The sequence below is a fragment of the Dromaius novaehollandiae genome, chromosome 19, assembly GCF_036370855.1.
Source record: "Dromaius novaehollandiae isolate bDroNov1 chromosome 19, bDroNov1.hap1, whole genome shotgun sequence".
Classification (NCBI taxonomy): Eukaryota; Metazoa; Chordata; class Aves; order Casuariiformes; family Dromaiidae; genus Dromaius; species Dromaius novaehollandiae.
In genome coordinates this window covers 4,499,113-4,513,775 of record NC_088116.1, presented here as the reverse complement: position 1 = coordinate 4,513,775, position 14,663 = coordinate 4,499,113, and the positions used below count along the sequence as shown (strand labels likewise).

Sequence of the window (14,663 nt, the reverse complement as noted above, 5' to 3'; positions counted from 1 at the left end):
GATGCCCCTCTTTGGGAGATGATGTCCCTCTTTGGGAGATGATGTCCCTCTTTGGAGATGATGTCCCTCTTTGGAGATGATGCCCGTCTTTGGGAGATGATGCCCCTCTTTGGGAGATGATGTCCCTCTTTGGAGATGATGTCCCTCTTTGGAGATGATGCCCGTCTTTGGGAGATGATGCCCCTCTCCGGAGATGCCCCGCAAGCAGCAGCAGCACCGGGAAGGGTCCGGCATGGGCGCTGCAGCCACCTGGGCCATAATAAATCTGTTCCTCTCCAACCATCCCGTCCCCGGCGCCTGACCCGGCCCCGTGCGAGTTCTGCTTTCCCTGTGAGTTTCATCTCTGCAAACTCTTTTTTTATGAGCTTTTTCAGTCGGCCGGAGATGGAGAGGGATAAATCTGGTCCCTGCTCTGGAAGTGCAGCCGTCCGGCGGCTCTGATCGATGTATCAGCCGATTTATGGCTTCTGGGCTCTGGAAAGCGCCAGCAGAAGGTCTGGGAGCTCTGGGAGGAAAATTACCCTAAAGGGAGATGTTGGTGCATTGGGTAAAACACACTTTTCTTGGCAGCGGAGGAAACGAGGGCAGGCAGGGCCGCTCCTGGGTGCAGGTGCCGTCGGTATCTTCCTCCCCTGGTGCTGGACCTCGCCGAGCTGCTGCATGGCAGGAGGGAAGGTGGATAAAAGTCACCTCCATTGATTCGTTGGGGCCTACTCCAAATAATTCCTCACTTCCAGCGTTTTTAAGGGATTTGTGAAGGAAGGAGCTGTTATAAAGCGATGCATTTTGTGACTCCGTGAGACCAGAAAAAGGATGACCGAGTGGGAGAGGATTGCGTTTGCGGAGGGAAGCGGGCAGCGGGAATGTCCCCGGGCAGCCAGGATGATCCTGACGGCTGAGATTGGGATTTTTTTAAGAAAAAGCCCGGAACATATGGTTGTTATTAACAGCGTTTATCGATCATCCCCCACGTTTTCTGAGCGGCTTCAGGAAAGCGGCGGAGCTGCCTGTCGGAGAGCAAAGCCGAGCCCAGCCCTCGCTTTGGGGGCTCCGGGGTGGCCGTCTCCGACGGTGCCGGTCCGCGGGGAGACAGATCAGCCCCCGAACGCAGAAGCGCCTGCGGAGATCTTTGGCAGGAGGGTTTGGCGCGGGGAGCACGGTACACGCGTGCTCGCGCCCTCGGCCGCGCCGGTGGGTTTGCAGCTCTGCAAACCCGGGCAGTTTGCAATTGCAGTCGCGGCGCTGATGAAGCGCCAGGTCTTTTTCCCCCCGATCGTTGCCCTCGAGGAGAGCAGCCACCTCCGCGCTGCTCCCGGGAGCCTGCGTGGGAGGCAGGGCCCTGCGCCCGGGGCAGCAGCACCGGGAAACTCGATTCTCCCGTGAACGCCGGCTTGTAAATGCACACGAATAGATATAAAGAAACAGTCGGGGCTTGTTCTGTTTCTCCGGAAAAGGCTGCGGGTCGCAGCGCTGGCAGCTCTGGAGGACGTGGGGGGCCCGTGCCTCGAGCCCGGGGGACGCGAGCCGGGATTGCCGGCGGCTCCGGGAGGGCAGCACTCATGCACCGCAGGAGCATGGGCTCAGCTCTAAATCGTCTGCAAAAAATAAAATAAAATAGACTAAATAGTGAGGGCGGGTGGGGTTGGGCGGCAGCGGGAGCAGCCGCGGGCAGGGCCCCGCCGGGGAGGGCGGCTGCGCTGGGCGAGTCGGCGCGCGCTGGTGCCGTGTTTGGCTCCATCTGGCACCCTGTTTGCGAGGTGTTACGAACATTGTGAATAACTGTCTCTCTCTCTCCCCCCACGTGTCTTCCGCAGCGGTTTCCAGCGACAGCGAGAGCGAGTCGGAGCTCAGCGCCGGCAGCCGGGACGAGCAGCCCCCGGGCGGCACCGGAGCCTCGCGGGACGCGGCCCCGCGGGCGGGCGCGGGTGAGCAGCCGCCCTCCCTCGCGCCCGGGATGCTTCAGCCCTCGGCGCCGCGGAGCTCGGGGCAGAGACCCGCTTGCCTGCAGACCTGTCCCAGCTGCGGCGCGGGGCCCTAGCGCAGATTTAGCTTTCGCAAAAGGCTCCGATCCTGCCCGACGCGGCGCCGGGAGCCGGCTCGGCTCCCCGTTTGCCCCCGGGCGTTGTGCTGGCGGCTGGTTTTCGCTTCTCCTTCCACCTCTGCTCTAACTCCGCTGCCACGCGCGACGGGGCAGAGCCCCTCGGTCCCGCGGCAGGGACACGGGGCACGATGCCGAGGCGCAGCCGCGGTGCCCGGCTCCGGGGCCAGGAGGAATCGCGGTCGCGCGGCCCCGATGCCGAAGCAGGCAGCTCGCCGTAAGCGACTGCGCTGGGATTTGGGCGATCCTGGCCCCCGAGGCAGAGTTGCAGGAGATGCTGGTGAGTCGGGAGGCTGCACGTTTTTTACCGCTCAGCTTCAAACGCTTTTGGAGGAAGCGTTTTCGGAGGGTCTCTTCGATGCTGGTCCGCACAGCCGGCTCCCGGAGGCGTCCGCTGTTAAACCCGCTTGTTAGTGGTCTCCTCCCTTGGCTCGCGGCTCCCGTTCAGTCGAGCACGGGGTGGGCGTAGTTCCCGTGGGAAGGTCACGCGCTGGTCCGTGCTTGGAGGATGCTTTACCCAAGGAGGAGGGAGGCTGCACACAGGGATGAAGCACGGCCTTGCTCGCGCTCTTCCTCGCCCCGGGAGGTGCCCCGCGCGCTCCTGGCTGCTTAGCTGGCGCTAAGGGATGCCGCAACTGAAAAATCCTCCCTATTCTTAATTATGACGTTTTTATTAAAGAAAGGGAGTAGGAAGCAGAGTTAAACAAAGAAATCAGCAATGTGTTACGGCGGTTTTCATTAGCCCACGGAGAGCTTTTAAAGGCGATTCGAGCTTTTTGTCTCCTTGGGGGCAAGTTAAAGCTGCCTTTCCTCGGCAGCAAGTCCTGCTTTCGCTCATGGTGCAGCGGCTGCTACCCGAGGCGGGACGAGGCCGCGGTATTTCCGTGGCAGGAGGGTCTCGGGGCGCCTCTGAAGCTCAGGCCCCGACTCCTGCCTCGCTCCCCGGCCGCGAGCTCCACCGCCTCGGCCCCGCTGCGGCGCGCGGGGAAAAACGTCTCCCAGCAGCGACGAGGCGCTGAGCGGGATGCCGAGCTCTGCAAGGACTTTCTTCGCAGCCCTCTTTGGGGAGGTGACGCTCGTTTCCCTGAGCTGGCTGAGAAAGTCGAGATGTTCTCGGACGGCTCAGGTTTGGCTGCAGCCGATGCCCCTTCCCGCGCGCCGCGGGCGGCTCCGGCCCGGGCTCGGCTTTGTCCGGCGCGTCCCGCCGCGGGAGGGAGGTGCCAGGGAGCCGCTCCTCTCCTTGCAGCTCTTCCTCCCCCAATTCCCCTGCCTTTCTTCACTTTAATAAAGTTTAATGGGCCCTGACTGATGACAGAGCCGCGGGTGACGATGCGCAGGCGGCGGCAGCGCTATCATTTTTAGGCAGCTCTTCAAACGACACCGGGGAGGTAAAAGCAACATCAAATAATTGCGTCTCCCCGCTCTTTGCTCCCTCCCAACACGCGTGTGTCCGTGTTTTGCAGGCACGCGGCAGCGTACCCGCTCCGCGCCCCGGCGCTGACAGAGGCCGGGACCCCGCGGCTCGGCCGAGACAGCACCCACCGCCCCGGCGGCAGCCGAAGCCTCTCCGGGACGTCGTCTCGCCGAGCTCTGCAGCCTCCTCCGCGCTCGCCCCCGGCGTGGCCCTGCCCCGACGCTGGTGCGCGGTCCCCTCCAAGGCCCCGCGGGAAAAAGCAGCGTCCCTGGAGCGCTTAGGGCTTTGAAAGCCCCGCGAAAGCTCGCACCAGGCAAGCAGGAGCTTGCAGCTCTTCAGCGAGACGCTTCACGTCTGCTCCGCGCTCTGCTGGAGGAACGACGGCTTCCAGCAAGCTCTCCCCGAAATCGTGGGTGGGCAGCGGCGTCGTGCTCCTGGCGTCGCTGCCGGGCCCGAGGCAGCGCGGCCCCCCCCCCCCCCCCGGCCTGGCTGCTGGAGGAGGAGGAGGGCAAAGACGCCCCAAAATGCGCTCCGTTTTCCTGAAGCCTGTTGCTTGCTTAGCCAAAGCTCTGCGCTGGGATGGGAGCCCCAAACCTCCCCCTTAGCCCCGCTGCCTTTCGCCCCGTGCAGTAGCTGCAGCAGGGCTGAGCCGTCGCTGGGGAGGCTCCCGCGGGTTCCTGCTGAAGACCCCCCCTTCCCTTTGGTGCGTTTCTCCCTGCTTTGGTTAAAATACTGCCCTAAACCCGTCCCGCGTAACTGCCGTGCAGCTGGCTCGAGGTGGGTGAGGAGAGCCCCAACAGCGCGGCGTCACCCCGACGCTTTGTGCTGCTTTTGCTGTGGTTTTTGCTGTTCCCTTCGCCCCTCGCAACCTCTAGGCGAGGTTTTAGTGCCGGACCCAATAAAGCCTTGCCTCGGAGACGGCCGCGCGCCTTCTTGAAACAGCGAAAAGGGCTTTTCCATCCCCGCGTTGCAGATACTCTCCAAGCCTCAGGCTGCTCCGGCCGGGCAGGAAAATAATCCTGCTCCCGGGGGGAATAATCCCCCGGGCCGGTGCGTGTCCCGCCGGCGGTGCCGGACCCGGCGCCACGGGAGGCGGCGGATCGGGGCGATGGAGGGATGGTGATGGCACCTTGGCGCGGCCTCCCCCGCCGCCCGCGGGTAAGAAGATCAGCGCGGGTAATTAGTGTATTCGTGCAAAATGTAATTTTCCCCCCTCTGCCTTCCCGGCTGCAGCGCCGGGGAGGGAAGGGAAGCAAGCGGCCGGGGTGCTGTTCGCCCGCCCCGACGCGCGGGGAAGGCACGCGGCCCCGCTCGCCCGCGGAGCTGCCGCGGGGATGCAGACGGGTCTCGAGTCACGCAGCGAGTCGCGGTGCCGTTCCGGGCGCGGGAGTCTCCCGCGGGCTGGGCTCCGGCTGCGGCACCCCGGGGCCGGTGGCTCCCCGCCGCGAGGCCCGGGGCGGGTGAGGGGCTGGCTGCAGCGCGGCTGCGCTGGCGCGTCGCGGTGCGCGGTGGCATGAGCAGGGCGAGCAGGGCCATCTAGTGACTCCTCCAGCTGCTCCGGGCCCCGGTTCGGGTCTCACGCTGCCGTTCAAACCGGTGCTGCCGGCGGCCTTTTCCCCCTGCTCGCTGCCGGCTCCGAAATCACCACGGGCAAAACACGGTCCCCACCCTCGCCCGCCGCGGCACCCGTTAACTCTGGAGTCTAGTGGTGGCTCCTCGCGTGGCTGCTCCCACCCATGCGTGAGCAGAAAGTCTGCCCGTTTCCATGGCAACGGGGCCAGGCCCTGAGAGCTGATGCGAGCGCTCCTGGTCCCAGCTCTGCAGGTGGAAGCACCGGTTTTGGGGGAAACGCCGGGTTTCGCCGGCGCGAAGGGCCGCGGCGGGGAGGAAAGCGGGGCCGCGCCGCTGCGAGCAGCAGGCTGGCTCGTCGCCCAGGACGCCGGCCGCGGCCCCGAGAGCAGATAAAATTAGCGTAATCAGAGCTGATGCTGCCCAGACGGCGCCGCGGGGGGCTCGGCTTGGCTCGGCTCGGCTCGGCTCGGCTCGGCGCTCCCGGCCGCGGGGGCCCCTCTGCCCAAGCGAAGCCGCTTAGGCGTGTTTAGCCAGGTCTCCTCGCTGGCGTTATCGCCCCATGGAGCGAGGGCGAGGGGCGGCGAGGCAGGCGGGGCGGCGAGGCCCCGGCGGCTGCCCCGGCCCCCGGCATTAGCAGCCGGCGGGAATTAAAAGCTTTACCTGGAAACTGGCTTTGCATTGCCGAGCCCGGCTCCCGGCTCCCGGCCCCCGCGCTATTTCTGTCCCTTCGCCCGCGGCGGGTCACCCCCCCGGCTCCGGAGACCCCGGGGCTGCGCGGGGGGGGCCCGGCCAAAGGTGCAGCCTGCAGAGCCCCCCCGGGGCAGCTGGCAGCGCCCGGGGCTCCGGCTTTGCACCCGGCTGCGGCGGGTGCCGGGACAAGCTGCGCCCCTGCTTTTCCCACCGGTACCATAATCGTGGCCTTGTTTAGGTCTTGCACGCGCTTCGGAGGAAACCTCGGCCATCATGATGCTTTTTGGGCCGGATTGCAAGGGCAATAACGATATTAGGCTTTCATGTTGGACTTTAATTAATTAAGTTATTTATTTGCCCTTTCTCAGAGGGAAGCGCTGCGATTTTTCCGGGCGCCGAGCCCAGTTCCCGCGGTGCTCTGCCCGGGGCCATGCTGCAGCCCCCATGGCCGTGCCCCACACAGCCCCTGCCCCATAGAGCCCCTGCCCCATAGAGCCCCTGCCCCATGGAGCCCACGCATGGCTGGAGCCCCCGCCCCAGGGAGCCCATGCGTGGGTGCAACCTGTGCCCCATGGAGCCCATGCATGGGTGCATCCCCCACCCCACACATCCGCAGCCCCATGCAGCCCATGCACAGGCGCATCCCCTGCCCCACGGAGCCCCTGCCCCATGCAGCCCATGCACAGACGCGTCCCCTGCCCCCCGGAGCCCCTGCCTGGGCCCAGCCAGCGCCCGGATCCCCACACCGCGCCAGCAGCACCGCCACGGTGCCGGAGTCGCCCCTCCGAAGCCTTTACCGGGGCGGGACGCGGGTCCCCGCGGGGCGCCCGGCATCGCGCTCCCGCCGCACCACCGTCGCTCCGCCGGGGCCGGGGGGGCCGCACGCCGCTCGGGGCAGCGGGGCAGCAGCGGGGGCGCGGGGGGCTCGGGCTCGGAGGGCCGGCGGCGGCCGGGCCCCGCGTCGCTGCCGGCTGCTGACATCAGCGGAGAGCCCACCCCCTGCCTCTTAGCCATCGCTCCGCCGCGCCGGCTGCCTCACTGCTCGCCGGCAGCAGCGGGGCCGGGCGGCAGCAGCATGCGGGGGGCGGCGGTGGCGGTGGGCGCCCGCCCCACCTGAGCGCCCGCGGGGCCCCACCTGAGCGCCGGGGGGGCTCGGCGCCCGCAGCCGCATGCATGACCCTCCGCAGAGGGGAGAAGCCGCCCATCAGCATCCAGGAGCACATGGCCATCGACGTCTGCCCCGGGCCCATCAAGCCCATCAAGCAGATCTCCGACTACTTCCCCCGCTTCCCCCGCGGGCTCCCCGCCGCCGTGGGCCGCAGCGGCGCCCCGCGCCCCCCCGCCGGCCCCCCCGCCGCCGAGCCGCCCCGCCGCCCCGCCGACGACGCCGACGACGTGGACCGGCTCTTCGGCGCCCATGGCGCGACGCCCGCCCCGCCGCCCGCCCGGTGCCCCGCCGCCCCGGAGGAGGCCGCCGACCCCGAGGGCTACGAGTCCGACGACTGCAGTGAGTCCCCGCGGGGCGATGCCGGGTGTCGGGGGGGTTCAATGCCCCTGGGAGGGGGGGGGGGCACGTGCCACACCGGCCATCCCTGGGAATTGCATGGCATTGCACGGCATGGCATGGCATGGCATGGCATGGTATTGCACGGCATGGCATGATATTGCATGGCATGATATTGCACGGCATGATATGGCACGGCATGGCATGATATGGCATGATATTGCATGACACAGCACGGCATGGCATTGCACGGCACGATATTGCACGGCACGATATTGCACGGCACGACATTGCATGGCACAGCATGCTATTGCATGGCATGATATGGCACGGCATGGCATGATATGACATGATGTTGCACGGCACGGCGTGGCAGGGCGCTGCGTTGCAGCGGTGCCGGCCCCGGGGAGGTGCCGGGGCCGCGTCCCTGCTGCACCAGGCCGGGGAAGGCTCCCGAGAGCCACCAGTTGCTGCGCTTTGCCGCGGTGGCCGTGCGCTTCCCCGCTCGGCTCCGCTCGATCCGGCTCGGCGGCACGGATGCATCCGCCCCGGAGCATCTGCCCTCCTGGCCCAGCCGGGGCTGCAGGTGCTCGCAGCCAGGTTTAACCCCTCCCTGCCCAGAGCGTCCGTCCCACCCGGCGCGGCGGGCACTGGCATCGCCCTCCTCGGGGTCCCCATCCCACCCCGCCTCGGGGGCCGGATCCTGCGCGGGGCCCGGCGCGAAGTTTGGAGGTGGGGGACGAGGCGCCCTGCCAGCCCGGCCCTGCTCACCGCGGCCCGCCGCCGGCAGGGCACTGCCACCGACTTCCACCCGGTCCGGGCTAGCTGCAGCTCTAATTATTCGCTGGTCTGGGCTCAGCCCGGCGGCAGGGAGGGGCTGTCTGGGCCCAGGGCAGGGGCACGCCGCAGCGGGAGGAATCCCCACGGAGGGCCCGGGGCCGGCGCCCGTCTGTCTGTCCGTCCATCCGCCCAGCTGGGGAGGGTCATTGGGCTCCCCAGGGCCCCGCAGTGCAATTTGGGGCTGCTCCGCTGGGTGCTGGCAGCACGTTTCCCCTGTCCCCGCCGGGGCTAGGGGAGGTGACCAAGGCCGCGGCGGTGTCGGAGGCGCCGCTGGGCTCCGGGGCCTGGAGCCCGGTGCTGGCAGGGGTGACGGTGCCGAGGAAGAGGACGGCTCCCGCCGTTGGTGGCTGTGGGCTGTCGGCCCGTGGTGCTCGCTGGCGGGGGCTGCACTAGGGCCCTGCCTGTTCCCACCCGTGTCTTCGCCCCGCCGCGTCCCTGCGGCCGGGGGAGCCGGGGAAAGGGGCTCTCCCCTCCCGCAGCCGCTGCCCCTCACGCTGCCGACCTCGGCACTGGCACCGCGGGCACCGCGATGCCTTGGGCGTCTTGCACAGATTCCCCAAGAGCGCTGCACAAGCCGGGGGCGATACCGGCCACGGTGGTGCTGTTTGCGTAGCGACGCGCGAGCAAGTGTTCAGTCTTTGAAGGAATGCTTCGTTGAGCCGAGCAGCCGCTCGCTTCAGCGCCAGGCTCTGCTGGGCGGGGGAATTTGCTTCTCCTCTTCGTGTGCGTCGGGTTTTAGGACGGGGAGGCGCCCGGGAGCGGCGATACGGGCATGGGAGCCGGGGGGTTTGGAGCAGTGGTGTTGCTGCACCAGGCTGGTTATATACATGTGAAACCAGCCCCTTTTTTTGCCGTGGCCAGCTCTGCTCGTGGGCCTGAGCGGCGGCTCCCGGCCGGCCCCGGCGGGTCGCCCTGGGCGGCACCGGCTGGAAATAGCGCCGCGGAAGTCATTTAGGAAACCTCTTATTTAGGACCAAGGCAGTAATTAGGCAGGCGAAGTCACTGCACGGCTGCTACCTGCCGGCTCCGGCGGAGGTGGCAGCGAGGGGCTGCGAGTCCCCAGGGCTGCTCCTGGCTCCCGGCTCCCGGCTCCCGGCTCCCGGCCCGGCCGGCGCCGGCGGCAGCAGCGATGACGGAGGGGAAATGTGCGTTGAGCCGCCGAGGATATTTACTTCTGCAAAAGCAGCTCCTGAGCATATGCCGCCACCGCTATTTATAACGTTTGCATCGGCTTTTCGATCCAGATGAGGCAAAAAGAAGTATTTTTTTTTCCTTTTTGTTTTTCTTTTTCCTTTTTCTTTTTATTTTGCTGGGGAAACTAAGCAAACTGCCGGGATCGGCTCAGGCTGCAGAGCGGGACCGCGGCTGCAAGCAGCGCCGGGCGGACGAGTGCTGCTCCGGCGAGGACGGGGCTCCAGGCAGCCCCGCGGAGCGCTTTTCCCTCCGGGAAAGCAAGAAATACCGATTCCCACAGATTTTAAGCAGAGAAACCGGGTCCTGTCTTTCTCCATGCATTAGAAAAGGCGCCGGGTGAAGGTTGCCGACCCGCTGCCCTCGGCGGCAGCGCTAATCCCAGCAATCCCCTGCCGCCTTTCTGCTGCTCCGCTCCGCGCTCCCGGGCGCGAAATCCGGGAGCAGATTACCAGGAGCAGCAATGCCGATAAGCAGAGGGACTTAAGGCTTCTGGGCTCCTTTTGAATTAGTGCTATAGTGGAGGGTTGGGGTTTTTTGGGTGTGTGCACGCTGCAATGTCTCGCTTCCCAGCGCCCGGCCCTGCCCGGGCAGGCAAAACCCCTTTTCCAGCCCCGGCTCCGCCGCGAGGCCCCGCTGCAGCCCGTGCCGGCCTCAAATAATTCTGTGGCCCGCTGAATTAATCAAAACGCCAGATTTATTCCTGCCTTTCGGGCCCATGTGAAATGCCGGCCCCGGCCGGTGCCTTTGCATCCGCACCATCGCCGCTCCGGGCTGTGGATGCTGGGGGGGGACGTTGCTCCGGCTGTTTCTCCCCGTCGCAGGCTGTTAGCAGCCCCGGGAGGTGCTAAAAAAAAAGGGGGGAAGCCCGTGTTCGCCGGCCCCGCGGGGTCTCAGCCCCTCCGTGTCTTGCAGCGGCGCTGGGGACGCTGGACTTCAGCCTCCTCTACGACCAGGAGAACAACGCGCTGCACTGCACCATCAGCAAGGCCAAGGTAGGGGCCCCCCCACGCCGTGCCGCTCCGGCGCGAGCATCAAACAGCAAAAAAATAAATAAATAAATTAAATTAAAAAGGAAAAACCCACCGCAACGGTGTCATGGCCCCGCCGGGCGCTCTCCCCGCAGGGCCTGAAGCCGATGGACCACAACGGGCTGGCCGACCCCTACGTCAAGCTGCATCTGCTGCCCGGAGCCAGCAAGGTGAGCGGCCCCGGCGAGCCCCGCTCCCTGCATCCCCTGGGCGGGGGGGCACCGGGGATCCCCCCCCCCCCCCGGGGGTCTCCACACCCCGACCCCGTTGCTCTCGGCAGGCGAACAAGCTGCGGACCAAGACGCTGCGCAACACGCTGAACCCCACCTGGAACGAGACGCTCACCTACTACGGCATCACCGACGAGGACATGGTCCGCAAGACGCTGCGGTAGGGCCCGCGCGGGGACGGGGCACCGGCGCCGGCGTCTAAATAATGCATGGAATAGGCTGCGTTCGTAATAACGACCGGGGCTGGCCAGATATTGGGCATGATTATTCATACCCAAGCGTCTTGGCGGAGCGCTGCATTATTCATGCGCTGCTCCGCGAGCTCGCGGATGCCAGGAATGCTTTATTTAATCATGTGTTTGACAAACACCGTGACTCATTAAAGATATTATTCAGAAAATAGTATTTGAGCAGGTATTGCAGCTCCTGGGGGATGCGGGGCCCGGGCGGCTCTGCTCCGGCAGCGGGTTTCGCTGCGGGAAAGCCGGGCGCGGGGACGGGGAGGGCGCCCGGCCGCCGCTGCTGCAACCTGCCCTGCGAAACTCCGGCACTTCGGTCCCCCGTAATAACCCCCGAAGCGGTGGAAGCGCATCGCCGCGTAAAACCGCCCCGCCGGGGCCGATGCCGTCCTTGTCCAGCCCGTTTCCAGCCCGGCGGCCGCTGCTCCTTTATTTTTTCACTCTTGTTCTGCAGAGGAAAGAGGGAGAGAGGAGGAAGGAAAATAAGAAATAGTGCCGTTGCGCTGGGGTGGGTTTTTTTTTTTTTTTGTTATGTTAAGCGGGTATCTATAGTAACGCCCGCATCCCGCTCCGCTTTTTGCTCCGCTTTTCGGGAGAGCCGCAGGCCCCGCTTTCCCTGCCTCTTTCCCGCGTGGCTAAAGGCAGCTCCAGGCTGCCCAAAGCAGGGCAGGAGCCGGGGCAAAAGCGCATCCTCGAGGGCTGCCCATGGCCCCGGGGGCTCTGCAGCCACGGGATCTGGCCGTGGGATCCGGCCGCGGGATCCGGCCACGGGACCCGGCCGCGGCGAGGAGAGGCCGGGGCTGCACCGCGCTCGGCCCCTGCCCGCAGCCCCGTCGCTCCTTCCGCCCCAGGCAGCACCGGGGGGAAATAAAGCCGCGCAGCCGCTGCCTGGCGAACGGGGCTGGGTTTTGCCCGAGCTCGTGGCGGTCGGGGCTGGGTCGGGCCGCCGGCCGCAGCGAGGAGGTGCAGCGCGAGCCGGGAGCACGGGGCAAGGCGGCAAAGGGGACCCGAGGGCAGTGGAGGAAGATGAAAAAAGGGGGAAAAAGGCTGTTATGGAAGGAAAGAGAGACGGCTTTCCCCGATGGATGGGGAGCGCGGCCGGGCGGGATGCAGGACATCACCATCAGCTGCTCCCTGGGGATGCTGGCAGCGGTGCCAGCCCTGCCTTCGGCTGTGCCGTGCTGCGCCGTGCCGTGCCCTGGCCTCACGCCGCCCCGGCTCCTTCCAGGATCTCGGTGTGCGACGAGGACAAGTTCCGGCACAACGAGTTCATCGGCGAGACCAGGATCCCCCTCAAGAAGCTGAAGCCCAACCAGACCAAGAGCTTCAGCATCTGCCTGGAGAAGCAGCTGCCGGTGAGCGCCGGGGCCAGGACTGGGGCCAGGGCCGTCCCCCCGCCCCGGGCCACCCGGCACTGGGCACCTTTCCCTCCCCAGATGGACAAGACGGAGGACAAGTCGCTGGAGGAGCGGGGCCGCATCCTCATCTCGCTCAAGTACAGCTCCCAGAAGCAGGCGCTGCTGGTGGGCATCGTCCGCTGCGCCCACCTGGCCGCCATGGACGCCAACGGCTACTCCGACCCCTACGTCAAGACGTGAGTGCCGGAGCCCCTCCTCGGCCTTCCTCCCCGTCCTCATCCTCCCCGAGCACCGCCAGCCCTGGATGGTGCAGCAGCCCCCCTGGCGTGGGGACTCCTATTTGCTGAAAGTGACTTTCTTCCTCTTTCTCCCCAAAAATGACCACCAGCTTGGGCTTCACTGTCCCTGGGTTGGGTTTTGCTGCCGCTGGGTTGGGTTTTGCTGTCCCCAGGTTGGGTTTTTCTGTCCCAGGTTGGGTTTTGCTGTCCCCACGTTGGGTTTTGCTGTCCCCGGTTGGGTTTTGCTGTCCCTAGGTTGTGTTTTGCTGTCCCAGGTTGGGTTTTTGCTGTCCCCGGGTTGGGTTTTGCTGTCCTCAGGTTGGGTTTTTCTGTCCCCAGGTTGGGTTTTGCTGCCCCTGGGTTGGGTTTTTCTGTCCCCGGTTGGGTTTTGCTGTCCCCAGGTTGGGTTTTTCTGTCCCAGGTTGGGTTTTTCTGCCCCAGGTTGGGTTTTTCTGCCCCAGGTTGGGTTTTACTGCCTCCGGGTTGGGTTTTGCTGTCCTTGGGTTGGGTTTTTCTGTCCCAGGTTGGATTTTGCTGCCCCTGGGTTGGGTTTTGCTGCTGGTTTCTGCGGCACCGTGCCGGGAGCGGCACAACCCCGGCAGCGTTGCAGAGCAGCTCCAGTCGCTGCCCCCTGCACCGCCGCGGGCAGCAGGTCCCGTCTGCAGCGAAGGGGACGGTGAGCGCTGCACCGCACCTTGAGCCCTGCTTTCTTTAATCATGAGCCCGGCACAGAAAACATAACGAGGGGCAGAGCTGACTTTTAAGGAGCAGCGTCCTGCCGTTGGCCCGGCCTGGCTTTGGGCGCCTCGGCTGCTCAGCGGGGTTGGCCCCGGCGTCCTGAGCCGGCTGCGTGGCCTCCTCGCAGCTACCTGAAGCCGGACGAGGACAAGAAATCCAAGCATAAGACGGCGGTGAAGAAGAAGACGCTAAATCCCGAATTCAACGAGGTGGGTGGCCGCCGTTCGCGGGGGCTCTTCCCGGGGGGGGGGCACCTCTGTAAAGAGGAGGAGATGGCCCACGGGAGACACCGGGTCGGTGGCCCTGGGACACCAGAGCACCGAAGCACCGAAACCGGGGCGGTTCCTGGTGATTTGGGCTGCTCTGGGCTCTCCCGCGGCTCCCGCGGCCCCGCGGCCCGACCCGGGCTCCTCTCCCGCAGGAGTTTTGCTACGAGATCAAGCACGGCGACCTGGCCAAGAAGACCTTAGAAGTCACCGTGTGGGATTACGACATCGGGAAATCGAACGATTTCATAGGTAAGTCGGAGGGGCCGGAGAGCTCCCGGCCGCCCCGGAGAGCCGGCGTTGGGGTCTCACCCGTCCCCGCTTCCCACCCGGCCGCTCTCCGGCTCCAGCTGCGGCCGCGGCACCTCCTCATCTCCCGCCTGCTCCCGCTGCTTTTCCCGGCCGCTGGTTTCCTCCTCGCCGCACGAGCCCTTCATCATCCTCCCTCTGCTCTTCTGCGCTTTTCCACCCCCCGCAATGCTCCCATCTCCCTCCCCGCTTCTCTTCTCAAGCCTTTCCTCCTGGGAGGAAAAAAAAACCAAAAAACCAGGTTAAAGCGGGGGTTTGATTGTCTTGCCTCCAAAGCACGAGTGCCGTTTGCCCCCGGCCGCCACGATCTACGGCTCGGCGGCGGTGGCCGGCGCGGCGCGGGGCGGCTGCGGGCGCTTTCCCGCGGCCGCTGCCCCTCCGTCCCCGTGTTGTCCCCGCGCAGGCGGCGTCGTGCTGGGCATCAACGCCAAGGGCGAGCGCCTCAAGCACTGGTTCGACTGCCTCAAGAACAAGGACAAGAAAATCGAGCGCTGGCACACGCTGACCAACGAGCTGCCGGGCGCCGTGCTCAGCGACTGAGGGGCTTCCGCGGCCTCTCCGCGCCCGTTTGCACACACGCACACACGCACACACACACCCCCGGAGCATGCACACCCATGCACGCGCGTGTGCCCCGCCGCGCACGCCCCCCCCCCCCCCCCCCCGCATGCCCCGACCGCCGACTCCTCGCCCGCCTCCGGGCCGCACCGAGCTGCCGTCTCGCCGCCTCGCAATGGTCCAGTGGCAAATGAACGCGCCGTCCGCCTCCGTGTCCCCGCTGCGAGCAGAGGACGTCCGCAGAGCCCGGGCCCTCACTTTTTTCCCGTATTCTTCCTTTTCCCGGGATGCGCCGGGGGGTGGTGGGAGCCTCCGGGGCGGCCGGCCCCGGCAGAGCTGCTCCCCGC

General features: G+C 66.3%; 1 protein-coding gene across 1 annotated transcript in view; it reads left to right on the top strand.

The window, feature by feature from the left end:
- LOC112983961 (double C2-like domain-containing protein beta) overlaps positions 1 to 14,403 on the top strand; it is a 29,165-nt gene extending 14,762 nt beyond the window's left edge. Inside the window, exons 8-18 of the mRNA XM_064523516.1 lie at positions 1,815 to 1,925; positions 3,562 to 3,594; positions 4,280 to 4,293; positions 6,759 to 7,281; positions 10,225 to 10,304; positions 10,436 to 10,510; positions 10,621 to 10,730; positions 12,038 to 12,403; positions 13,311 to 13,392; positions 13,605 to 13,701; positions 14,162 to 14,403. Of these exons, the coding sequence (XP_064379586.1) occupies positions 1,815 to 1,925; positions 3,562 to 3,594; positions 4,280 to 4,293; positions 6,759 to 7,281; positions 10,225 to 10,304; positions 10,436 to 10,510; positions 10,621 to 10,730; positions 12,038 to 12,403; positions 13,311 to 13,392; positions 13,605 to 13,701; positions 14,162 to 14,298 (1,628 nt within the window). The 3' untranslated portion in view covers positions 14,299 to 14,403. The remainder of the gene's footprint in view (positions 1 to 1,814; positions 1,926 to 3,561; positions 3,595 to 4,279; positions 4,294 to 6,758; positions 7,282 to 10,224; positions 10,305 to 10,435; positions 10,511 to 10,620; positions 10,731 to 12,037; positions 12,404 to 13,310; positions 13,393 to 13,604; positions 13,702 to 14,161) is intronic.
- Positions 14,404 to 14,663: the final 260 nt, after the last annotated feature.